At 45.6% G+C, this 26,301-nt stretch overlaps 3 protein-coding genes across 4 annotated transcripts in view; all 3 read right to left on the bottom strand.

The window, feature by feature from the left end:
• LOC101783093 (vam6/Vps39-like protein) overlaps window positions 1–9,515 on the bottom strand; it is an 11,569-nt gene extending 2,054 nt beyond the window's left edge. The window contains exons 1-12 of one of the 2 annotated variants that reach the window (XR_002675779.1): window positions 8,925–9,515; window positions 7,738–7,949; window positions 7,011–7,142; window positions 6,783–6,926; window positions 5,289–5,401; window positions 4,036–4,456; window positions 2,953–3,282; window positions 1,894–2,115; window positions 1,471–1,713; window positions 943–1,371; window positions 544–604; window positions 213–311 (exon numbers count right to left, since the gene is read on the bottom strand). Coding sequence is in view for 1 of the 2 variants with exons in the window: in XM_004981921.3 (XP_004981978.1) it covers window positions 213–311; window positions 943–1,371; window positions 1,471–1,713; window positions 1,894–2,115; window positions 2,953–3,282; window positions 4,036–4,456; window positions 5,289–5,401; window positions 6,783–6,926; window positions 7,011–7,142; window positions 7,738–7,949; window positions 8,925–9,372 (2,793 nt within the window). In the remaining variant the exon portion in view is untranslated. The remainder of the gene's footprint in view (window positions 1–212; window positions 312–543; window positions 605–942; window positions 1,372–1,470; window positions 1,714–1,893; window positions 2,116–2,952; window positions 3,283–4,035; window positions 4,457–5,288; window positions 5,402–6,782; window positions 6,927–7,010; window positions 7,143–7,737; window positions 7,950–8,924) is intronic. The other variant, XM_004981921.3, reaches the window with a different exon arrangement.
• A 1,918-nt stretch (window positions 9,516–11,433) lies between these two features.
• LOC101770966 (PHD finger protein MALE MEIOCYTE DEATH 1) lies at window positions 11,434–14,864 on the bottom strand. Its single transcript, XM_004986219.2, has 3 exons — window positions 14,356–14,864; window positions 13,456–13,702; window positions 11,434–13,249 (listed from the first exon to the last, which is right to left on the bottom strand). Exons 1-3 carry the CDS (start codon window positions 14,810–14,812, stop codon window positions 11,821–11,823), a joined length of 2,133 nt encoding a protein of 710 aa, XP_004986276.1. The 5' UTR covers window positions 14,813–14,864; the 3' UTR covers window positions 11,434–11,820.
• Window positions 14,865–21,599: 6,735 nt separating this feature from the next.
• LOC101782673 (receptor protein kinase TMK1) lies at window positions 21,600–25,681 on the bottom strand. Its single transcript, XM_004981920.4, has 2 exons — window positions 23,231–25,681; window positions 21,600–22,453 (listed from the first exon to the last, which is right to left on the bottom strand). The coding sequence occupies exons 1-2, from the start codon at window positions 25,590–25,592 to the stop codon at window positions 21,924–21,926; spliced, it is 2,892 nt and encodes a 963-aa protein (XP_004981977.1). The 5' UTR covers window positions 25,593–25,681; the 3' UTR covers window positions 21,600–21,923.
• Between the last annotated feature and the right edge of the window lie 620 nt (window positions 25,682–26,301).

Raw genomic sequence — 26,301 nt, 5'->3', positions numbered from 1 at the left:
CCCCCCCCCCCCCCCCCACCAACCAGCCCCTTGAGGCCTTGACAGAGGTTTACATAAAGGGGCAAATCCGCACAGCAATCTAAGTTAACTCCAAAAATAAGCAGCATTGCTCTAGAAGAATCTCAAAGGCCAGCATCTTTTATAGCACATAGGCATATAGCTAGACCACCTTAACAGGGGTGAAAAATGGTACAACAAAATGTCAAGCTAACCTGCAAATTTGCACGGGAAATCAAGTTTTTGATAACCAAATAATTGCGTAGATGTTCACTAGAGTTCCGCAATAGTGGCTCAAGAAATGATACGAGATCCTGCAAGTGTTCAAATCAGATAATTAGAACCTTGAGAAGCCTTGGCAAGGTACACTCTGAAAGATGTGAAATTTAACAGCTGAAGCAATCAACACTGGAAAAGCATCAGAAACTGCATAATTGTGTTCTTTTCTAAAAAGGCATAAATATGCCCTCTTTCAAGAGCCAGGATGATACCAGAGAAAAATCAACCGACAGAGTTATGCTGTATATGCAAAAATTAGAAGAATACCATATCAAGACATCTTCCTTATTAAACTTCAAAACAGATGCATGTAATTGCTTGTCCATTCCTACACACAGAAAGTACAAGAAATCCTAGTTTAACCCTGCCTGCACAATATGCTGACATATTTTGGGTAGGTCTAATATCCTCGCTACTATCTCTCAGTTCACATAAGTGCATTACCTTATGATGCATAGTCAGCGGCATTAACACATACACGGTTCAACCGTAACACCAGGATTCCAAATGTTTTCACACCAGGATGGAGTGAAACAATTCAAAATTCAGGTGGCATGAAGTAAAAAAATTATTCGATGGCAAATAGTTAATTATGAACTTCCACATTTATTCTAAGCATGATCAAAAGATATCTTTCACACTATAGTACTATACAAAAAATTTTACCTGGAGTTTAGTGTCTCTTGGTAACAGCCTAAGAGCCTGAGCACCATTTATTCTGTCCCACCGTTGGCTTAACAGTTCCAGTGCTTCATTCAACATTATAGGGCCTCCCTCACTTGCATCATCTCCATCACCATCACTTCGGCCACTATCTGTCCCACTGGGGCTAAAGCGTATGTCATCAGCCCCTTCAATCTCAACGACCTTTTTACCTGTGCGACCCCCTCTGAACTTAGTAGTAGAACTAGACTTTTGGATTCCAGGGTATTGTGATGTTACTGGAATAATTTTCTGTTCAAATTCCTTTTCAGCTTTTCTTGGATTCAGATAAATTTGTAGAAGATTAAAATAGATATTTGACTTGGATGGTTGTTGCGCTCCTTCCTCGTAAACACGGTCACAATATGCAACTGCTCGCTCTGGCATTTGGAGCTGCAGTGGTACACAAGATATTCTGGGTAACCTAAAATCTAATATTTAACCAGAACTCAATAATGTCAATGGATCAGGGTGCACAAAAAGCAATGGTACCTTGTGAACATACAGAGAGAGTGCACGGAGGTGCTGATTCATTTTCCCATACAATATGGCACGCTCCTCGAAAAGAGCATCCTGGGGAAGGCGCTTTAGGAGTAAGTCTGTATTGTAACCTGAATTACTCTCTAATGTAGATATTAACTTCTTCCGTGTTGGGGAATATGTTTTCTCTGTCCAGCTTTCCTCTTCCTTCAGAAGCTTATACCAGTCAAGAACTTCAGAAAGGTACAGTTGCACCTTCAGATCAGAAGATTCGAATGTCAGAACATTATTAAGTCCATGAACTAGAATGTTCGAAAATTAAGGGAAAAAATGTTTAAAGATTAAGGGAAAAAATCATCTGAGCAGAGGGAAATGAATTGATCATGCATGAAATTTTCCATACAGTAATGCAATAACGATTGAAAGTGTACATACCAGCTCATTTTGCAAGTTAGGATTGATCCCAGTTTCACTCATTGAGAGCATTAATTCTAAGTATGTTGACTGCAAATTTGGAGCATGTTGCTTCAGATATGAATTTACCAAATCTGCTGGAACATTTTCAGACAAAAAGAGCTCAATAGTTTCAGATGGATTGCGTTCAAGGACGTACAAGGAAGATTCTAAAACCAGCATTGGATCTGATCTGCAAAGGGGCTGCAAATGAAAATGCAATCTCAAATCAACCATATAAAAGCATACGTGGTATAAAGCATAATGATCCCAACATATTAAGGCAAAGATCCAAATGATAACCTTGAGAAAACATATCAAACAATACAAATAAAAAACATCAGTGTGCAACGAGTTTTGCTGTAACGAGCAATTCTTGGAGGACAACAAAAGCATACAAAGACATGATAGCATATTAAAATAAGCAATAAGAAATAAGCGATTATATCTGATCGTACCACATACGAAACAAAACTTCAAGCACATAAACTTCTCAGCCTACTAATCTAAGAGTCATCATGCAATAGAATATAACCACACAAAAGTATGTGAGTTCAACTAGTAAATATGGATTGCACTTTGAATTATTATCTTATCAGTGCATTTGCGTCTAATATGCTACTCGCTATGTTTATCCATGGCCTTGGTAGGATATGTTTCTCCATTGAGGATATCAAAACCTTATTACAATTTTTACACTCCCTGCCCACTATCAAGTGCTTTGAAAGAAGAGTAGTCATATCGTTTTATTCCATAGGGGCACGGATGGTCATTTCACATTGTTTTTTTTCTTGGGACTCAAACTTCCTTGTTTAGTACGTATAGTGTGATGGACAAACACAGCAATAACAGATGAGTAATAACATACCAAAATAGCAAAATATTTATGCATGACTCCATCTAGCTTGTAGATACAGTTGTTAATAGAACAGCATGTAACAAGGCATATAAGATTTCGGCTGAAACTGTATATTTCTCATAGGTTTATATATGTGACAAGCGATATCAATTAAATCATAGCAAAGGAAAAACAAATGATACCCTGAGATATTCGATGATCATTTGAGGGTTAAATTTTTTGTTAAAATCTGTATTCTCCATCTCAGATTTTGATTCTTCAACTAACTGATTGAGCAGTTGGAGAGCTTCGCGGTGCATTTCATTGCTTTTATAGAGTTCGAGTAACACCATATATTCGCTCCTCTCCTTCAAAAACTCTTCGCATATCTTCAGGTCGCAATAATTGAGTCCTTTCAGCAATTCTATTGCCCCTGATGACTGCCCAGTAAGAAGAAGGGCTTGAAGCAAAGAAGTATCCAGTACAGTTGCCATTTCTCTAGCAATGGAGCTAGTATGTGTCTGAGCTCGTTTCTGAAAACAACAATAAAGTACAACTATTACGGATCACATTGATTGGTAATTAACAGATATTTTTATTAAATTTGCAATCATCTGTACAATTGAAAAGGCACCAGCATACACAACCCAGAAGAGTTTGGATGTAGTATCCTGATTCCTGACAAGAAATCTACAGCTGTATTGTCCTTGCTACCAGAATGCAATTTATTACAAACCAAGCAAGTGCCCATGATAATTGAATTGGAATTGACCCAGTTTGTCTCGGTTTATCATGTTCTCATGATACTTATAAGTCTCCCAATTTAGCTAATGGATAAACAGAAATGTGCTTAACTGGTTCCATTCTAAATTTACACTGACCTAAGACATCTAATCACCCGTAGAGTTTGATAAGTCAATCTAGACACCTGCCATGTGCCCAAGGAATGGAACTTCTAGCCCCTTTATTTTTTCTAAAAAAAGAAAAGAAATACTTTACTCTGCCCAGGGATCCTAAAATGGATCTGGTGGTAGAAAAGGAAGCTTATAGTACCAAGAGCAATAAACAAATAGTGTTAAAGCCAATATGGATTCGGACTAATTCTAATGTCAAGAATCTTTCAATCTCAAATAAACATGCAATGGGATATAAAACTTTATAATTTACTTCTTTAGAAAGACAAAAATCAGCTCCTAGTTTATGATGCAAGCAATTTTCCACGTCACTATTTACTGCTAGTTAGAAGACTCGCAGCAAGACCAAAAAAGAACTTGACAAGTGGCTACCTTGTTCGGCTTCTTTGGTTTATATGGCTCAGACAATATTAAGCTGTGGTGCACAGCTCCAGAGACCACTTCCTCTGTTACTTCAGCCGTTGCTCTCTCAATTATCCCACTTCTTTTCTTCTGCAAATACTTGACAAGGGCAACTAGAGCATTGTGACTCATTTTCTTTACCTCCAATGGAGATTTATCATCTGATTCATGGAGCTGTAAAGAGTATGATTCCATCTCATCTGTCACATCAGATGATTCCCTTGCTAATTCGGGCATGTCCAGCAGCTTGTCATGTTCACCTATAATATGTGTTTGAGGCAGAACAATAGATGGGTACAGCGATAACACATAAGTAATGTCCACATGTGAATCCGAAAACTGTTCCATTGCCTCCTCATAGCTCCCACTATCAAACAAAAAGTGTCCATATCTAATTCACAAAATAAAAAGGATAAGGTGTCATTATTTATGTTAATAGAACCAAAGAATAATATCAAGAGAATGTGAAATTGGCTTCAAGCATCAATGTAGAAGGCTCTGTTCACATACTTCAATTCTAGACTCAATACTGGACCAATCAAAATGTGGCGAAAGGGTTGCTGAAATTAACAAGAAAACCCCTTTGAAAGAGACCACATTTTAATTTTTCAACCATCATTCATAATTTGTTTACTTTGATTTGGAATAGTCTACAGAATATATATCGCTATGGTGAAAACCTTATCAGGTGGTTCTTTGCCATGTGTGACAAATTTGAGAATTTATGTTGACCAAAAGCTTCGGCCATATTTTTCTTCTGAGGACGAGAAGAACTTTCAATCTAAGCACATCTATATTAGTCAAACTTCTAATATGTATACACTAAAATGAACTTCTGTGTAACTATCTAGGTGTACATGAGTACGTCAACTCTTTCAGAACAGTTTTTATTACACAAAACATGGGCACCCCTAAAAAAACATATTGTTCTATAGTAATCAGTCAGTGAGACACATAATGTCCAGAGAGATAATAAGGTTATTAGAAGTGTAAAGGAAAAAATACGGATTCATTTATTGAGTTCCACATATCGATCGCGTGTTCATGGAAAGTGCTTGGAGCAGCTTGACTAAAGAGAAAAGGCGTACAAAACAACTCATATTATGTAGCGACAAAAATATAGAATTGTTGTGGCCTTTCTTTTTCTACTGGACAATTCAAACATTAGATTCCAGATAAGTATTATTGCAGCATTTCTTTTCAACTGGAAAATCTGAAAATACCTTATGTGTATTGAGCTTTCCTTTGCAGCTCGTAAATTTGAATCCTCTGGTGGAAGTAGCTTACACAACGCGAGTGCCTCCTCAAATTCTCCAGAAGCGGTCAATTGCACTATCTGTAGAGCAAATATGTAAAAGGCATAAATGTAAGAACAAACGCTGCAAACAACCACAGAAAACCGAGACGGATAATTTAAGAGTTACATGAAATTTTCAGGCATTCCTTATAAATGTATAAGGCCTCAAGCCCTCAACACACCATAATCTACTGAATAAAATTTGAGACGGCCTATGAACAGAAAAAGGGGTATAAACATAGATACTTCCTATGGTTTTACAGATGATGCAATTGGTCCTTTTTTGAATAATATAAACAGTTAGAATAATTAAATCGATTCTACTTACAACTTTTGCTGTAAATTATTCAGAAATTTGCAGTTAATAATAGGAGACGGACTTATTTCTCTTGTATCTAAGCAATCAAGATCTGTCAAGTAACAAGGGAAAAACAGGTTTCCTCAAATTATGGATCTATAGAACTTCATCGGTGAAACAGTGCACTTTCTGGATCAATGATGAGCATGGCTGAGCTTTGCACATAAGGTCTGGGTGTCAAAAGTCTAAAGGGCACACTTACCATCCATAGATTCAACATCATACTGATTAAAACTGGAATATGAAACTCAGTAGCTTCTATCAAACATCACTCACTTAACATTGCTTGTTCAATCTTTCACATCATATTTAACTAAAAAACGCTATGTCAGGTTTGATTATATAATGCATCTTTAATCATTAATTGATCTAAACAATGTTCTTAAAATACTTATTATTAGTGGCACGACAAACTTGTTCTACAAATAGAATTGCAACATGAACGTTCTCAAAAGAAATGAGAGGAAAGGTCAAACCAGAACAAAGCATGATAAAAAGCACCATGTGCTACATCTGTTAAACATGCAAAGGTCTCTCATATTGCACCTGATCTAGTTAGATATGTGATATGTGCGTGTAGGGTCCCCGGTGTGTATCACGCCAGGACCAGTGCCAGCCTCCAGCCGTGCCCAGTTGGTTCGGATAGGCAGGTTATCCCCTAATCGATTATGATTCTATAAACCTCTCTCAGAGAGGCCTATATATACTTTTTTTGACCGAAGTCAGCAGGGGAAGTCCCTAGTCCCTACCTATTTTTTAATTTTTTATTCCAAGTCTGTTTAATTTGCTCCCACAGGGAGTCGAATCCAGACCTGTTGGATGCTACTCAGGTGCTCTAACCACTAAGCTAGAGGCCCTTTCATGTTGCCTATATATACTTGTATCCATGTATACCCTAATCAATCTATTATCCCACACAAGCTCAACTGCTGTCAGATCTTAACATCCTTAATGGTTAAAGCATTATTGTATTTAGCTAGAGATGGACAAAATGACAAATATGGCACGGGCCCAAATAATGCCACCAGCAGTCATCATAATTAATAAACTGAAGTAGAATACCTGAGCACCAATAGGAACAGGCAAGAAACCATAAACAGAGTTAGATAGCGCAGCAAGTATACAGTTGTCAGTCTGGACAAGCTTTTGAACATCACGGAGCAGAAGTGTCTGAACCAATGCATTGGGTGCTCTAAGAGACCGTATCTGAAATGGTATGGTCTTGAAATTATTAGCACGATATTATTCTTACCATTTAATATACTAGATAAGTAGATAATAATCACTTACCTCAACATGCCGTGGCAGGCGTGCCACAGCATATGGTCTATGTATAACGACAGAAGCCGGCGTATCTGACCAAATTATCCTGCCATCTTGAATAAGTTTGCCATTTTGATCAACGAATACCCCAATGTTATCCTATATAAACATAGAAAGTAATACAACACATGAGCTAAAACTAAATAAGAAAGAACAAAGGAATTCTTTGAGAAGCTAATAAAGTGTTGGAATCTCGGTAACTTCAAGAGACATTCATATAAAAAATATTTCATTCGGTATCATTGTTGCACTTAAAAACTAGCGGCTGTTATATTGCCATATTGGTTTATGAAAGCTAAGGGTCTTCCATCAATTTTGATAGAACATTTCAGTGTTTCACAAGATAAGATTCTCCTGTCCTCAAAAACTTAGAAAGTGGAAAATGTCCTTTTTTTTCTCCAAAATGTAGAGAGCTTCATTTCATTTCATTAATAGGATAGAAAAAAAATTACAATGGAAGGGTCATAAACACCCACACTCACAACCCTTTTAGATGATTAGTCTACGTGCCACACACTAAAATTTACATGACCAAATAAGACCATTTTTAGAACGGCTGCTCGATTCTTCCCGTAAAGCACAGAATGTTGTCACTTTTTAACCAGAAAAAAGCATAACCAAAAGATCTGCTAATGTTTTCATGAAATGGGAAAGAAATTAGACACAACATCACGAAAAAAAATAAGTATTATACCTTGCCAAGGAGCAGCTCCCCAGTAGGAAGAGGTACAACTAAAGGAGGAGCGATCCTCCCAGAAGAAAACACTTCTGTTAGTGCACCGGTCATGCTGTTTATTATCATATATTCCCTTCTAATTCCAAGACATATGTTGTCACCACACCAGGCCATTGATTTCAAAATATCTGGTACTCCAAATTCCTTCACTTCAACAAATTCTCGCCCACCTGAGAAACAGAAATAGAGAACCATTCACAGTGATATCACTGCAATAAACAATTCTCATGGTCAAGAACAATTCTTATCTTTTTCTTTATAATTGTTATACAAGATTACATAAATCCATCAGCAGCTACCATGTGGAACCAGCATTTACAGGCACAAGGCAGCCTCTATTCTTATATTGATGAACCGAATGTCGGTAAACAAACATACGTATTGTTATCTACCTGCATTGGGACAACGCCAAGCAATTTTTTTTACAGACTATTTTCCTAATGGTAGTTTCAAGAAAATACAGAGTCAGAAGCTTTCTTAGATTTCAAATGCAGATACAAACAGAAATGCTCCCTGCCACACAGATGTTTTAAAAGAGATGGATTTCCATGAAACATATATTCTGATGTCTCAAGATTATTATGCACACGTTAATAAGGTGGAACAAGGAAATCATACCTGTTGGTTATTATATAACTATATCAGGATAATCGTAGATAATACCAATCCCACTAAAAAAATAGAATCTGAACAATAGTGTTTCAGGGTTGTAATGTAAAATTGGCACAGCAAGTGGGCATGCAAAAAGAGTTACTGACAAGATATATGACTGAACTAATTAGCCTGTCCTAAACATCATGCATTTAAAAACGGTGGGAGCCCATTCCTAAAGAAAAAAAATGACCGACCAGTGTGAAGTTCAAAACTCTTCACTACAGGCTTCCAATTTAAACAGATTCACAAAGTGATTTGCTTCAATGTTGCATCACTAAAACTGCAGCTACTCAGTTATATGCCAATTTTACATCTTATAAACCAAACACAGTTAATCTGACATCGCACTTCACAACCCCAAAATATTCCCATTTTCAGTCATCCAATTCGAGTGCTACCAAACCCAAATCGATCACATGGTCAACCCCGTGGCGAAAAGCAAAAACGCTAGAATCATAACAAGCAAATAGCCGGTGGAACTGAATTCTCACTGTCGAGGCGGAAGACGGTGAGGCGCTTCTGCCGACCGACCGCAAGGAGGCCCCGCCGGTCGTCCCAAGCAAAGACGTTGGCACCCTTTGTCTTGTTAGAGACGACGGCGACGGTCTCGAGCCCAGGGAGGCGGTGAAGCGCGACCCACTCGGAGAGCGAGAGCAGGAGGTCGCGGCTGGCGCTGACCTCCATGGCCAAGGGCGGGCGCCGCCAGAACCGCTGCTCGTGCCGCTCGAGCGCGTACGGCCCGTCCCGCCGGATCTCGCCGCCTCCTTCGGTGGAGGAGCCCGGCGCGGAGTAGATGCGCAGGGAGCAATCGGAGCCCCGGAGGAAGCCTTCGGAGTCGGAGGCCGCGACGAGGAGCTTCCCGGCGTGGGAGGCCACGGCCTCGATGCGGCCCGGAACGCCGGGCACCAGCTCGACCGCATCGTACGCGCTGTGCACCATGGCCGGCGGCCGCGATCAGGGGGGGCGGACCCCCCACGGTGGTGCTAGATGGCCGCCGCTGGCGTCGGCGAGGGAAGGAAGAGGGGGCGCTTTGAGTCGGAGGTTGGAGGTCGAGATCGTGTTATGAGTTGGCTAGAGAACGGGCGTATACGGTTCGACACACCGATACGTATGGAATACGGGGCATATACGTCCTCCACGGCTCTACATACGCAAAACGCATGTGTAAACAGGCTGGAGCCATACTTTTTGGGAATGTGATGCCGTAACTGATGCTCGTTTCACTGTAGTCAAAATTTGGAAGGGATTTAGATACTGTTTGTTTCAGCTTTTCTGAGTAGCGATTCTCTGAAAATCTAGCTGGCCTGAAAAGCTGCTGTCCCCAAAATCTGCTGGAAAGAGAAGCAGAGTGTTTGGCAGCCTGATTCTCTGTTAGAAAATTATCTATGCTGAGTGTGTAATGACCTGTATGCTCCTAAGGTTCACGTTGGTTCGGTTGTTGCTGAGAGAATCGCTTCCGGTAGAAGCAAATCAAAATTAGGGTGTTTGGAAGGTTAGTTGGATTAAATTGCCTAGAATCCTATCCAGAATCGTATACAAACACGGCCTTAGATAGCATTTGGTTGGTCAATCAGATTACGTAGAGGTATCCCATTACTTTACATATGTTTGGTTCAATATGATCTGTTATCAGTTGCCGTGTAATCATATAACGGTTTATTCAAACCTGATACCCCCCATCGTCCCCTGCAATCGGATCACAGCAGCATCTGGTAACTGATATTGTTACATCGTGCAACCAAATAAAGCTTGCAATTACCTGTCCCGTTCTTGTTTCGCTGGTAATCTGATTCCATTTCCATTACCGTTACCATTCCTTGAGCCAAACAGCACACCGTCAAACAGCACCTTAGCTTTTTAAATATAATGCTTTTGCTATTTATCTAGCTAGAAAAGACAGGATCTCTTAGGGGTGTTTGTTTCCTCTGACTTATTTTTAGCACCCGTCACATCGAATGTTTAGATACTAATTACGAGTATTAAACATAGACTATTTACAAAACCCATTACATAAGTGGAGGTTAAACGGCGAGACGAATCTATTAAGCCTAATTAGTCCATGATTTGACAATGTGTTGCTACAGCAAACATTTGCTAATGATGGATTAATTAGGCTTAATAGATTCGTCTCGCCATTTAGCCTCCACTTATGTAATGGGTTTTGTAAATAGTCTATGTTTAATACTCCTAATTAGTATCTAAACATTCGATGTGACACGTGCTAACAATAAGCAAAGGGAACCAAACGCCCCCTTACAATTTGGAAGTAAAAGGCAACATTAGGCACCATATGGTAGTAGATATGGCGGTAAAAATATCAGATTGTACCTCTTTCACGATGGTTACTACTCCCTCTGTTCCTGTTTATAAGGTTGTGGTATGACATGGCACGGTTTCCCAAATTAAACTTTAACTATTAATTTATCTTATATTATATATTTTATGGCTATAAACTTATAATCAGTGGAGACTATATTTGATTACAAATCTAACCGTGTCAAATTTACATTAAAATCTTAATATGCGTGTGCGCCTTATAAACTCCTTATAAACCAAAACAGAGGGAGTACTTACTGGCAACCGGAGAAGGATATAATATAGTAGCCTACATACCACAACCTGTAGCCTGTAGGGTATAATATCGCGGAAGAATCCACATTCCAAATCCCCAACATCCAAAAGTTCTAATGTAACCCATGTTTTGTCTCGACAAGGCACCAACCAATCACTTAGGTCCCGTTTCCTTCGGCACATCACACAAGCCTCTCTTCTCAAAGCAAGCTCGAAGCAATTACAGTAGTTAACACCATTGCAAGGACTGACAACGAATGAAACAGATGTTCATGGACCGGCTGTGCAGCAATCATCAGAACTCCTTGATGGCATAAGCCACATACTGTTGTCAAATACCATTGCACAGATAAAAGACAAATCAAACAGAAACACAACAATGAATGCCTATAAACACAGTGAACAACGGGCATCTCCCAATTTTCCCTGTTAGGCTGTTAGCCACCATGAAAACACAGTGAACAAGATGTTTAACTTCATAGCCAAGATTCAGAGACAGTAGAAAGGTGCAATCACAGAACAGCTATTTACATCACCATAGCCTCTAATGTATGAGGTACAAAATTTCCAGTCGGATTGCTAACGACATGGATAGGACTTCCTTTTCCCACTGTCTAATCCTGTTCTCCCCTACTAATTCTCTACAGATAACATCCAGTATTACTGCATCAGCACTACACTAACTACATACTTCTACACCAACACACTTTACAAAAGGATCTCACAGTTTTTCTGAACTGGTTTACCTTGTCAGATCACCACCGTAAAACATATGAACCAAAGCATGTAAGAACTAAGAAAGGGGCGAAAGAATTGTCACTTCACTTTAGGTACCATTAGTGCCTCATCCAGGATCGGTCCAGCAGCCATGAGCGCGCCACCGCAGGACATGCAGAGAAATAATGGTGGCACGGGCACACCATCCGCAATACCGACACAGCGTGTGTGGTGCCAGACATTGCATGCATCGCATGCCACCATGCGTTCCCCGTCATCATCCTGTGCACCACAGACACACTGGACCTCCCATGCATCTACACCTCCCTGGCAACGCAGCCCAGTCTCCATGTCCACTCCATGGCCATGCACACTGATCGTGTCACCAGACTCTGCTCCACCAAGCATCACCGGATCCCACTTCTCCCCAGCAATGCCATCCAGTGACTCAGCCTTGAATCCATCAAAGAAGCAGTATGTGTCCCGCAGCGCATGCTCTGCCTCGACAAGAAGCTCACCTATGGACGCATGGAGTGGTACTACCACAATATCCCCTGGTGGCATTGGCCTTGTAAGTTCATTAGCCTCCCACGGCCGCGGTCGCCACTCAACAAGGAACCTTAACTGGTCATCAGACTCATCCCCCAGGCCCCACCATTTCACCCAGTGCTTGCAGTCAAGCACAGCCTGTGCTGCCTCACTGCGTGCCTCCACCATTGCCCGGTACACAGCACGCAGATCCCGCTCTGCCTCTGACGTGCTTGGCCATCGGACCGCAGGAGGTGTGCGCTCTGCATCAAGTTCCACTGGCTCTGGCTCTAGCTCAGGCTCTAGCTGTGGTTCAGGCTCAGGCTCTGCGTATTCCTCAAGGCTGAAGTGAAGCACGCGATTCTCAGGGTCAGGCACACGACGCACAATATGGTTACCAACAACAGTGTCATTAAGGGACTTGATGACAAAGTCAAGCAGACCTGTGTCACCGATGGCACCCCTGGCAGCATCTCGCACAGCCTGTCGTGTAATCTTTGTGCCATTGGCATGCTCCCGCAGCTTATCAACAACGACCTCTGCAGCATTGAGCAGCCGTTTCTTTGACCACCGACACTCGAGCAGGTCAACAACATCCTCAAAGCGCTGGCATGGCTGCCTCAGCCTCTTCACGACACATGACTTTGGCAGCAAGAACGTCAGCCGTGGGGATGTCTTCACAGAAGGTGACAAAAGTGGGGCCTCACGGTGCTTCCAATCAAGGAGGCAGCGGAGGAACTCACGGACAGTGGCCAGAGGCTTGTTGGAGAGGCGGCGGTAGATGGTGACCACACGACGGACATGACGGCTGCGGAGATAATCAACAGGCAGGGCAGCAAGGGCTTCAAGTGCAGCAGCATAAGTGGACGTAGACACACTGAAGCATCCCTTGGCAAGGCAATACCCCCAGCGAGTGAACCATGTCTCACCATTTGCCACTCCTAGAAGTAGGCGGAGGTCCATAGAATGCTTCTGGGTTAAGTCCACCACAGATACGGCCCTGCACAGAAAGATCACAAAGCTCAGAATATAGATAAAGGGGGATATCTTTCTTGTGTTTACAACCTTCATGAAGTTACCAAAGTTCAAAAATTTGATAAAGTGTATTTAAAGCGGACATAGCTAAACGGTACTTCACTGATGCTACTTTAGAACAAGTGTCTGTGAAGAGTATTTCAGAACAGGGAAGAGAGAGTATATTGTTACCTAACACGGAGAGCAGTGCAAAGTTGATCCCATATATCCATGATCTGGCGGCCAGAAAGAAACCTGGAGCCACCATCACAACCACGGAGAGTGACAAGGTGACCAAAGCCATTACTATGGATCAGGCCATGTAGGAGGTGATCACTGCGCCCAAGCAACGTATCAGCCCTGAATGGCTGGTCCCAGTCGACTGCTGCCGGAATGATGAAATGGTACTTCCGCTTTGACACCCAGTGGTGGCTCCAGCCTGAAATTGCAGTCCAGATCATGCACTGGTTTAGTCCACTGGTGAGTTGGCATTTACAGAACTAAACTAGAAATTATTTCAATGCAAGACACGGGAACTAAATCAATGCACGGAACTGCATCTTTTTCCAGAAGAAGAGAAAAAAAACTTTATGAGGCTAGGGGGTAGGGTCAATGGGCCATCATTACAACCGCACTGCTTTTATAGGAAGTGATTTCAAAACAAGTTGAAACAAGCAACATGGAGTCGTGAATCCCTGGCAATGTGCAGAGGAAAAGATGGATCATAAATGCAAGAATGTGAACAGAAATGCAATTCCTACTATCCACCCAACGTTGTAATTAGAACTGGGAGTAGTTAATGCTGAATTGGGGGGCGCATTTCTGAAATAGCAGCAAGAATTTGGAAGAAAATATTCACGAAAAATCCCCAAGAATCTCCCTGCGGCCACGAAGCCCTCAAATCACACAGAAATGGAGCATTTGTAACAGCAGTTCTACCAATCCACAAACCCAATTAAACTAAAACCGAGAGGAACTCGCGACTAAAACCTAATCATCGCATCCGTCAAGCATTCGAATCCCCACGAACGAAAGAAATGCTCATTGCGCCCAAATCCGCGACGAAGGCATAGGGAAGCGATCCCAACTCACCGGCGCAGCGGCAGAGGTCGCAGAGCGGCGCGGGCGACGCCGCGGCGAGCTCCTCGACGGCTACAATGGGGACAACGGCGCCCGTGCGCTCGTCCGAGAGCAGCGCGCGCCACGCCGACCCGGAGCCCGACGCGGAGGAGCCCCACTGCTTGAGCAGCCACCGCACGTTGTCCCGGAACGCGCCGCCGAGCGCGGCCGCGTCCAGGCCCGGGAAGTCCCGCAGCGGGTACACGCGCACCGCCGATCCGCCCCTCGGCGCGGCGGCCGCCGACGAGGCGGCGGGGTGCTTGGCGGGCGCGGACGCCGAGGAAGAAGACGAGGAGGTGGAGGACGAGGACGGCGGCCACGGGCTCGCCTCCTCCTTCTTCTTCGCCGCCGCCACTGCCGCCTGCGGGCTCGGCCGGGGCGGCGGCGACCGACGCAAGTCGAGCCGCCGGAGTGCGCGCGTGGACGGCATTGCCCTGCGCGGTCGCCCTCCTCTCCTGCTCGGGGGGGCTCTCTGGGGTTTTGCTCCGCGGGAGGCAGGGGCCTTTCCGTAATTCGTGGCGTGCGAGTGACGGTGCGAGCGGTGCCGCACGCCGAGAGCTCCACGACCCAAACGCGCACGCCGCTGACGGGCGGGCCCCCCACGCCGGTCGCTTTCCACGCGTACGCCCGTGACGTCGTGGAACAGGCCGTTACTCTTTGGCGACACCCCGAGGCTGTGCCTCCATGACATCGCGGGCCCGCACAGCTGTGACAGTGGGTCCCGGAGGTCAACCAAACAACACGGGCGTGGTGTCCGAAAAAGTTTCTTTTTTTTTTGAAAGCAAAATAAATAGAAATCCGAAAAAGTTTCTTTGAGGACACTAGGACAGGCAGGTGAATGCTGAATGGGAAGGGGGGCGTTACTTGGCCCCGCGATCGAGACGCAGCGGGAGCGAGGTCTTTTTTTTTTTTGGTTGGGGGTGTGGGGGAGTGGGGGGCGCTGCTCCGCCTCCAGGGGCCCAGGGTTCAGGTGCATTGTACCTGACCAGTTTGTCTGTCCTTGGCGGCAGGAACGGGGGTTGCAGTTCTCCAAGATTCCACCCGTGCGATCGAAGTGCCGTGCTGTAGGTGTACTGGCGTACTACTTGTCTACGGAGTACTTACTGCAGTGGTACAGTGGTACTCCAGAACAATCATCATCTGATGGAGTGCTAAAACTAGTGCTTTGCTGCAAAATTTCACATTAAGGGCCTGTTTGGCTCCACCGTGTTAAAGTTTAATACCTGTTATATTGGATATTTGGATGCTAATTAGAAGTATTAAATATAGACTAATTACAAAACTAATTCGTCCATGATTTGACAATGTGGTGCTACAGTAACCATTTGCTAATGGTGGATTAATTAGGCTTAATAGATTCGTCTCGCGAATTAGCACGTGGTTCTGCAATTAATTTTATAATTAGGTCATGTTTAGTTCTCCTAATTAGTATCCGAACATTTGATGTGACACTGTTAAAGTTTAGCACCTCGTATCCAAACACCCCTTGGAGCGATCGTAACTGTTAAGGCCAGGCCGAATGCTCCATGTGTGTAGTGGTTTTCGCGGTGCTACATGGGGGGAAGGGAGTGGAGTGAGTAAGGTCCCTTTGGAATCTTTGCCGGTCACTATTTAACCTTGCTAAGGAAGAATAGGGGCGAGGTCTATGCGTTTGGAAGGATAGCTAGTTTATCTAGAGATCTGTGATGTCAATATTCACCTTGCTGGTGTGGGAGGGCTAATCTGGCTTGCTTGCGTTGGCAAGAATTGTCTTGCCTCATTAGGCAAGGTCAGGCAAAGCAGCAAAGCAACCGAATGCCTCTTAAGATGTTGATCTCGTTGTCTCACGCGGTGGGGTGCAGTAGCTAGTCGCTTGGGTAGAAGCGTAGAACGCTCATTTGGGGACGAACGTTATGGAGAGAGTTGTGGGACTAGAGGGTAAAGAGGAGGTACTGCCTGCGTTGAAAGATTTATTAACCTTAAGTCCTCACTCATAAGTCCTAACTCACTTGGGTCTGTGTGGAATGTAACTTTTTTCTGAAGTCAACAATAGCCACATTGGACCTACCTAAGAGCTTGTTTGTTTAGGTCTTTGCTTTTTCCAAAGCTGGCTTTCTATAGGGTGTAGAAAAGCTAGCTTTCAAAAAGATATAAAACTTATCTTTGTGTATTGGGTTCCAAATTAATAAAAATATATATACATGTACCCTTCAAAATAGTCCCGCATAAGCAAGTAAAAGCACATTCAGACATGGTTTTGGTTTTGACTTCACAGAAGCCAATTCCAAAAAAATGGCTATTTGTTCCATCTCACATATTTTTTTTGAAAAAGTCAATTTTACTACCCTCACCTATCCACTTTATCCGCATAACCCCTGAACAAAGTTTTGGCTCATTTTACTTCCCTAAACTATTTCATTTGGTCCAATCTACCTCTAATTAGATTTCTCTTTTTGTTTCATCGTGTATGAGTTGAATTTTGAATTAAAATTTTGTGAGCATATAGAAAACATGATGCCTTATGTAGAAAATTGTACTAAGAATTTTTCATGGTTATTTTCATAGGTTAGAAATATTTAATACGAAATAGATCTTAGATATACAAAATTGTACGAAAAGTAAATGACAAAATTCTAATATATTTTTCTAACATAGAACATCATGTTATAAGTCAACTAACCAAATCTGAAATTAAAATTCAATTTGTACGTGAAGAAACAAAAAAATCTAATTAGAGGATAGATTGGACTAAATGAAATAGTTTTGGGGAGTAAAGTGAGCCTAAATTTTGCTTAGGGGTAAGTGGACAAAGTAAATAGGTGAGGGGAGTAAAATGGACTTTTTTCCCTTTTTTTAAGGTGATCTCACAACTTTTGATGAGAAGCTAAAAGCAAAAGTTGAGACTTGAGACAAACATAGCCTGGGCCGAATGAACCCAGTAATTCCGGTACAAAGTGGCCCAATAAGATTATTCGCCACACTACTACGTAAAGCCCGGTTAGAAGAACACGGCCCAGTCAACTAGGTTACTTACCATGTGTTCCAAGTTCCATTTTTCCCTTTCCTTCTCTTTTGCGGGTCTACTACGGCGCAATCAAAACTAGTAGGACAATTAAATCTTCCGATCTTGCCATCCCGTCCAAAGAAAAAAAAGAGAGAAACATCTTCCCGCGGAAGAAAAAAAACGTGTACATTAGAATCGGTTTTGGCATCCGGCATCACTTCTCGAAACCAAATGATTTACCGTACCGGAGCTGACGAAAGGTGGTAATCCCTTTTCAGTAGCCTAACTGTTCGAGAATAATGCAGCCCCAGCTTCCAGCTAGCCTTTGTCCGGTATAGGTCCGGGTCTAGCTAGAGGCTAGTACAGTACTCGTAGCATCGATCTGACGCCTGTTTGTATAGCAAGTGGTGTGCTAAACTTTAGCATTTAAATGGAGTACTAAACTTTAGCATTTTAGGCTGTTTGGATATTGTACTAAAGTTTAGCACCTTCGGTGGGAAATAACAATATTGCCCCTCATTTACTTCTCTTAAATTGCAGCGGAGGAGAGAAAGAGAAGACAATGGTGGAAAAAAGTGGAGAGGACTACTTTTAGCACTATTATCACCTTTTAGTACCTCTTAGGTGTGCGGGTGTGCTAAACTTTAGCATTTTACTTTTAGCACATCTATTTAGATACCAAGGGGGCGTTTGGATAGCAAGGGCTAAAGTTTAGTCCTGTCACATCGAATGTTCGGATGCTAATTAGGATGACTAAATATGAGCTAATTATAAAACTAATAGCAGAACCCCTAGGCTAAATCGCGTGACGAATCTATTAAGCCTAATTAATCCATCATTAGCAAATGGTTACTATAGCACCACATTGTCAAATCATGGACTAATTAGGCTTAATAGATTTGTCTCGCGATTTAGCCTAGGGGTTGTACAATTAGTTTTGTAATTAGTCTATGTTTAATACTCCTAATTAGTGTCCAAACATCCGATGTGACAGGATCTAAAATTTAGCCCATGGTTCCCAAACACTCCCAAGTGCTAAAATGTGCTAGAAGTAAGGTGCTAAATTTAGCACCTTTATCCAAGCGTGACCTCAGCCGGAATGGCGAAACGCAGCCTTTTCCAACTGCAAGGGCGGACAAATAATGATGCCGATTCCATCGTCGAATCGCCCGCTAGGCAGTGCTGCAGTTCCACGCCACTCCAGCTAGCGGCTCCACCACGCTCGAGAAGCTGAGGAAACCGTCCATTGTGCTTGTGGGAGCCAGCTCGCCTGATGTAGCGAGTAACGACCAGGACTTTCGACGTGGTCCAATTGGAGTTGGAGATAAGTGTGTTGGATCAACGCTGGAGAAGGAGCCCTGCTAGCTGCGTGCTTTACGCGTAGTCCATCCGTCGTGCAAAAGACTGTTCGAAGATAGTAGCATACTGTACAAAGATAGTAGGAATGCTAAAAGTTTAAAATACCTTTAATAAATTTTTTAATCGGATGAATTATCAAGTAAAATTAATTATGCATATATGTTTGTAGTAATTGTCGAACCTATTAGCATTCCTTATTTAGCGAGTCTGATTTGAAAATCGATGGTGGGAGTAAATAATTGATTCGTTAACTGAGCCAGAAGGTATTATGAGAGTTTTTGTTGGATTGCCTGAAAGTCACGTGAACACTCTTTGTGTGACATGTTTTGAAAGCTAAACTTCGTGATGGAGGTGTACTGCTCGTGCAGGCTACAGACGCGGGACTGCCACGTGGTCACGGCACGCCAGGTCGACAGCGAGAGCGAGAGGGAGGGCACAGTGCAGGCAGACTGCTAACAGCTACTAGCTGCTACTACCATCCTGGTGGGGAGACGCGGGTGGTCATCGCGCCAAGCGCAAACGCCCCGGCGCTTTTGGCGAAACGAAAGGAGACTTCACTGGCAGCACAGCGCACGGTGCCGCGACTGCTTTGCCTTGACCGGGGAGTAAAAGGGGGGATGGGAAGGCGAGACGCCGGGCGCCGGGGCGGTGCCCGGCCGGCTCCTCTTTGGCTTCTGTTCCGTCAAGGCTCCCTCGAAGTCACGGGCCACGCCGCGGGCGCACGCGCGAGTCGACAGCACAAACTCCGCCGGCCGGTCGGCCGGTCAGGCGGGTCCTCGCGGTTTCGTCCCCACCTCGCAAGTGGCCCGCCCCCGGAACTCTGCCCCGCCACCTGATGAGCTGTGTTCCCGCCAGGCGTCAGTTTCTCGCCGCCAGATGCGATTCTGGTGGTTCCTGCTCCGGCCACGGCACGCCAGACAGCAGACGCAACGGGAGGTGTCGCCGTGTCGCGCTCGTGCCGGTCGCGAAGTTAACCGGCCTCCGGTTTTAGGGAACCCGGAACGCGTCTTTACGTTCCTCACAGAAATGCCGTGCAAATTTCACCATTTGTTCAAAAGCGAAAAGCTGCCGTGTCCGTTGCAAATTCGCAGTCCGACGAGGCTCAACGTGATCGCGCGCACAAATTCGGAAACCCAACGACCGGTCCACCGGGGAAAACGACCCTTCACGCACCACCACCGCCAGCGCAGGCAACGCTTGCATTGCATGGTCCCGGCCCGGAGCCCGACCGGCGACGGCGAGGCCAGCCGAATCCGGCTCGGCGCTTTCCGACGCGACAGGCGCCGCTGTCGGATCGGCGAGCCCGCGTCGGGTCGCAGACGAACTCGTCGAGATCACATATTTCACTTTTCAGCACTGCAGAGAGAGCCGTCTGAATGAGGTCCGCAAATACACCAAATTACGTGCGCTGGCCAGTTTTCAGTTTTGGGAGGCTTTTTGCTGCTGCTGTGCTGCAGCTCAGCGCCACCCTGGGTTTGAGACGGACATGACCTGGAGGCTACTCCAGGAGATAAGGCTCGGTACAAAAGTCCAAACACCATTACGCCAAGCACAGCAACGCCGCACAAGGTCACACTTACCTGCGTACAGAACCAGGCCGCGCGCCATCGTCCAAAGAAAGAATACCGGGTGCGAACAAATCTGACGGAACAGGGCCATGCACTGGAGTCGCGGTCTGACAACTGGATCGCAAATTCCAGTCTCGTTGTCACCGGATACACCCACGGGAGGACGTCGTTTTCCTCCCCTGTTGTCCTGCCTTGAATTCAGGCAAGTAGGTGGGGAGCGGACGCCTCTCCCAGCCAGCAAGCAAATCAGCAGCGCGTCGCTGTGTGGCCCCCGGGCTCCGCTTCCACGGTACCGGTGGACAGGTTGTTAGCGTGGGGGGTTCAATTAGTGCTTGCGGTTTTGGTTGCCGTTTGCAACGATCTGGAGCGAAAAGCTTCGGAGCACAGTTGAGCTGCCTCACATGAATTAGGTACAGCAGCATGGCAGGGCTTCGTGTCTGGATGCAGCTTCTGCTCTGGAGATTGGAGCTGCATTTGGAACCTTCCAGCTGCAGGTACCAAGAGCCAAAACCTGCTAGTTTTATTAGTACTTACAACCTGGTTACGCTCACATGGCAAAGGTATCTATCTTCTGAATGATTATGTACAGATAAGAGACCTGATCAGGACCAATAATTGAGCTGCTAGAGATAGTGTCATGAACTCATTGTGGCAGAACCACCCAAGTTAATCCGACTAAAGTGTACTTAACCTCACTTCAAATGCGAATGACCACTTTATTAAAATGGTAGTCTGTCGGATTTCACCCAATAAACTACTTGTCTCGAATCGAAACAAAGCATTCTCACACGAAAGCGGGTTCAGAGATTACAACAATCCAGATAATTATTACAGGTCCCAAATTAAGTTATTACAACTCAGAGTTCAAAAGCATAAAGTAGTTTCAGAGCTACTGAATCTAGCATGATTTCTCCCAGGTAAGACATATTCGGCGGGTTCAGAGATTACAACAATCCAGATAATTATTACAGGTCCCAAATTAAGTTATTACAACTCAGAGTTCAAAAGCATAAAGTAGTTTCAGAGCTACTGAATCTAGCATGATTTCTCCCAGGTAAGACATATTCGAATCGCATTTGAAGCCAGGTAAGACATATTCGAATCGCATTTAAAGCGAGGTTGAGTACACTTTAAGGTAAGACATATTCGAATCGCATTTAAAGCGAGGTTGAGTACACTTTAGCCGAATTAAATTAGGTGATTCTACCACTCATAAACCTTGGTGGTAATCCCAGAGAAAAATAATAGTAGTAGGACCAGTGAAATGATCATAGCTGAGGTGCCACAGCACAAGAACACGGATCAAGTTCAGGGTCATACGTTTGACCAATAGGATCACCTTCATTTGCAAATTGTCAATATTCGATACAACCAACAATCCTAAGCATTCTTCTACTTTAATCTTAGCGAACGACATAACCAGTTAGCGAAATTTGAAAACTTCCAGGCGATCAGTCAAGATCACAGCACACATGATCAAAGGGGCAGCTACATGGCAGTACAGGGCCGAATAAAGAGACATGGAAAGATTGGAGGGTTGGTGGAGAGACTAAAAGAATGAACACAAGGATCACTTGAGCCATCTATTTCAACAGAAGCATAAGGCTTAGCACACCCTAGCAGCTAGCTGTCTATCTCCCATCAGCCGAGGTGAATGACTCAGCGAATCCTGGAGGCCTTGTAGGGATGCTCGTCTGAGTGTTATCCAAGCTTGCAACAAACGAAGACGTTGCGCCATCAAAATGGCTGCTATCCTCAAAGGCCTGCCATTTCTTCAGCGCCTGAGGCAGCGTCATGTCGAGGTCAATACCATAGCTGTCGTCCGAGTCTGGATCGGTTGGTTTCCACACATCTGAAAGGGTAGAGAGCACATTGACAGCATGCCCCATGTCAGGCCTCTGGTGTGGTTCCCTAGCACAGCAGTGACCAGCAAGCTCTGAAACAGTGCTAACACTAGCAAATGTCTCCTCGTCAAGATCAATAACAGGGTCGATTGCTTTACGGAACGTGTCTTTGTTGAGTTGCATTCTCCGGAACCATGTAACTAAGTGCATGCTATCCTCAGGCTGAGTCTCATCAAGTGCCTTGCGTCCAGTAATCAGTTCCATCAAGATGACCCCAAAGCTGAAGACATCTGCTTTTGTGGTTACTCGTCCAGTAACTGCATAAAAAATGTTCATTTGTGTTACAGATGTTGCGAGTCAGAGATTCAAATTCATCAACACACGTCTTTCAAAATGCTGCCTGGCTCAAATTATAAATTCAGACAAGGCAGTACAGATGATATGGTTATCAATTTAGGTTATCTTGTTTTCTAACAGGAAGATAGTGGGCAGTGCTATATTGGTGGGCTCACTTATAGATCACCCTGTTCTTACACTGTAATGTTCAGTCTGTGGAAACAGAATAAGTAGTTCAACCATAGATCAACATTTGGAGTAGAAGATCAATTAGCACATAAATGAACCCACTCAGCAAATAAACCACCCTATTTGATCTCTGGAAAGGTCGACCAAGACTTAAAAACAACTTTTCAGGTATCACACTTGGAGTCTTCAAATCTTCTTAATGAGCACCCTAAAGTATCTCATATGGAAAGAAAATTCATTTACGAGTAACGAGAAACTAACAGGAGCAATGCTAGAATATCCTAGGATGGTAAACATGCACCAGGTAAGAAAAATACATAGCAACTTAGCTCAATTAAACCATATCACAACTGGCTAATCATTTCAGAGGAAAGTTATTAATCCATAAGTTAAATGCATTGTGCTTGTTAATTGGATGGATAATCATTTCAGAAGTTATTAATATGCGATTGTTAAATGATATTATTATGGATGCACCGTAATTTAAATGTATCGTGCTTGTTAATTGAACTGAACACAAAGCATCTATATACTTGAGCGGAACTGCAGAGGAAATATAGGATGATCACCTGCATACTCTGGGGCAAGGTACCCAAATGTGCCAGCAAGTCTTGTCTCAACTGAGACACACTTCCCATCAGCTGGTGCAAGCCTGACCAATCCAAAGTCTGCGACCTTTGCCTTCATGTCGTCACCAAGAAGTATGTTTGATGGCTTCAAGTCTCTGTGGATGAAGGTCTGCTGAGCAAGGCTGTGCAAGTATTCAACACCCCTTGCAACATCAAGTGCAATGCTCAGTCGCTTTTTCCATTCCAATGGCCGCAGATTGTTCTCTGACCACTCAAACAGGTGTTGGCTCAGTGTCCCCTGTGGCATATACTCATACACAAGAATCCTCTCATTGCCATCAAGGCAATAGCCAAGCAATGACACAAGGTTCCGGTGACGGACCTTGGTCAGCACTGCAATCTCTGATTTGAACTCATTTAGCCCCTTGTTACCCATTACACCAGCTTCCATCCGCTTCACAGCAATCTTTGTGCCGTCATGAAGCTCACCCTTGTAAACAGTGCCAAACCCTCCTCGTCCTAGGATGTTATCCTCACTGAAGTTGTTGGTCACATTGCGGAGGACTTGAATTGAAATGACCATGTTTCCACTTTCAACAACATGGATGTCCCGTGGACCGCTGCTTGCTTGGCTATATGTCTCACTTGCTCGAGCACCACCATTGGCATTCCCCCCTGCAACTGTGATTTTAACCATGTCATCCGAACCTGAGTGACGGGGATGGATAACCATGGCATGTGGACTCTGCACTCTTCCGAAAGGCTTCTGCTTTCTCTTGTAGCAATAGAATCCTAATGCAGCAACAAGGCCCAATCCGGCAACTGCACCGACCACTGAACCTGCAATGACTCCAGCAGAAGATGAAGAGGATCCCCCATTGCTTCCACTGCTTTTGCTACCGCCTCCCCCCATTGGACTGTCATTGCCGGTATCACCTGATCCAGCTGTTGGTGCAGGGGCATCCTTGCCTATGTTTGGGTTGCCAGCAGTGTTCAGCACTACATTCTTGGCAAAGGTAGGGAGTTTCCCATAAAGATTGTTGTTTGACAAATTAACTTCTGTCAGCTTAGGCAACGAGGCAACCTCCTCTGGTACAGTACCCGTGATGTTGTTATTAGCAAGATTCAGAATCTGAAGTGAGCGAATCTTCCCAATGGCCGGTGAGATACTCCCACTGAGACCCTTGTTGGCTAGATTCAGCCTTGTAATGTTCCCTTGGATGCATGTAACATCAGGAAAACTGCATGGATCATTCCCCTTCCAGACATCCGCAAGCGACTCTGGGTACATGAACCCAGCAGCCACATCAAGCAGCAGGCTAACACGGGGATCGCACGGCATTCCAGGTTCCTGTAAGCAGAACCGCTCTGTTGTTGCGATCAAATCAGGTTTCAGGTCACCAGAAAACTTAGGCATCGGCCCCTGCAGCAAATTATTCGTCAGTGTCAACTTCTTCAGAGACTTCAACTTGACAAGACTGTCTGGCACCGGCCCTGTGAGCCTGTTGTCGCGAAGTTGCAAATCCGATAGACTATCAAACCCTGTGAAGTCTGGCAAGGGCCCAGTGAAGGCGTTAGATTGCAGCCACAACTGCTCCAGAGACGTCATGTTGCTGACAAAGCTAATCGACCCATTGAATCTGACCCCATTCTGGCCATTGAGCCAGAGCTGCACCAACGGCGCGTCGGCCAGCGACGCCGGCACGGGCCCTGACAGCTGGTTGAAGGCCAGCGACAGCCGCTGGAGCCCCGGTATCGCGCCGAAGAAGTCCGGGAGCGTGCCGGTGATGTTGGCGGTGTTGGCGGAGAAGTTGGTGAGGGCGGTGCAGGCGGCCAGGTCGTCGGGGAGCGTCCACGCCGCGAACGGGTTGTCGTCGATGTCGACGGCGGCGAGCTCGGTGAGGCCCTTGAAGAAGTCGGCGGGGATGGAGGTGAAGTTGCAGTCGCGGGCCAGAAGTACCTGGAGCGAGGATAGCCCCGCGAGCGAGGGCAGCGGGCCGGCGAGGAAGTTCCCGAAGACCTCGAGGCGAGTGAGCGCGGTGAGGTTGCGCACCTCCGGGGCCAGGGTCCCCGTCAGGCCGCGCCCCCCGACCTGGATCGCCGTGACGCGGCCCGACGAGTCGCAGGACACCCGGTCCCACGGCTTGGGGGAGCAGGGGTCGCCGGCGATGTCCCATCCCAGCGTCTTGTCCGCGCCCAGCGCCTTCGCCACCGCCCGCATCGCCTCCACGTCCGACGCCAAAGTCTCGGCCGCCGCGCCGGCCGAGAGCGCCATCAGGGCCAGGAGAACGCTCGCGCACCACAAACCGCCGGCGCCCTCGCGCCGCCGCCGCGGCGCGGTGGAGGCGGTGGGAGACGGCATTGCGCCAGAGGGAGAGAGTTGGGGGAGGAGAGGAGAGGGGAGAAGAGAGAGAAACAGGAGTAAGTTTTGGGTGGTGAGATTTTAAGTGAGGAGAGAGAGAGAGGGCCGGGGGTAGCACAGGGCACATGGGCAGGGGGAGAGGGCCGGTGGCACATGCGTGGGACCCGCCCGCCGTGTGTGGGGAGCGCCGATTCAGCTAGGGTTGCCGCCGCCCCGGTGCGAAAATGACGTGACTGCCCCCCCGGCGGCCGCGCCGGGTTTGAACCCGGTCTCGCGGCCGCAGCGGCGAGAGGGCACGAGAAGCCGGGGCCGGGGAGAGAGACGACGCCAGCTCCAAGCCCGCTGACGCGTGGGGACCACGCGGAGGGTGGCTGTAAAGCGCCGCGATCCCTGCACCAAAAGGCGGGGCGATTTGCGTCTGTCTCATCTCGCCTGTCTCCGCGCTGGAGCAGAGCTGGACGGCCCGCGCCGGGCCCAGCGCGCAGCGTCACGGGTATTACACTCACGCCGGCGGTGGGGACTGCCCGACTGGCAGCAGCCGAGAGAGAGCGAGAAAAAAAGGCAAAGGGGAATCCAAGACGGCTCCTCCCCTCGGAAGGTGGGGCCGGGGAGCTGCTGCCGTGTCGAATCGCCGCTGCGCTCACGCTGGGCCCGGCGTGTCAGTGTCCGGTACGGACAGGGAGTCACGGCCGCGTTGGCCGGCGTGCCG

Source organism: Setaria italica, chromosome IX, assembly GCF_000263155.2.
Source record: "Setaria italica strain Yugu1 chromosome IX, Setaria_italica_v2.0, whole genome shotgun sequence".
NCBI lineage: Eukaryota > Viridiplantae > Streptophyta > Magnoliopsida > Poales > Poaceae > Setaria > Setaria italica.
This window is presented reverse-complemented; position numbering and strand designations above follow the sequence as displayed.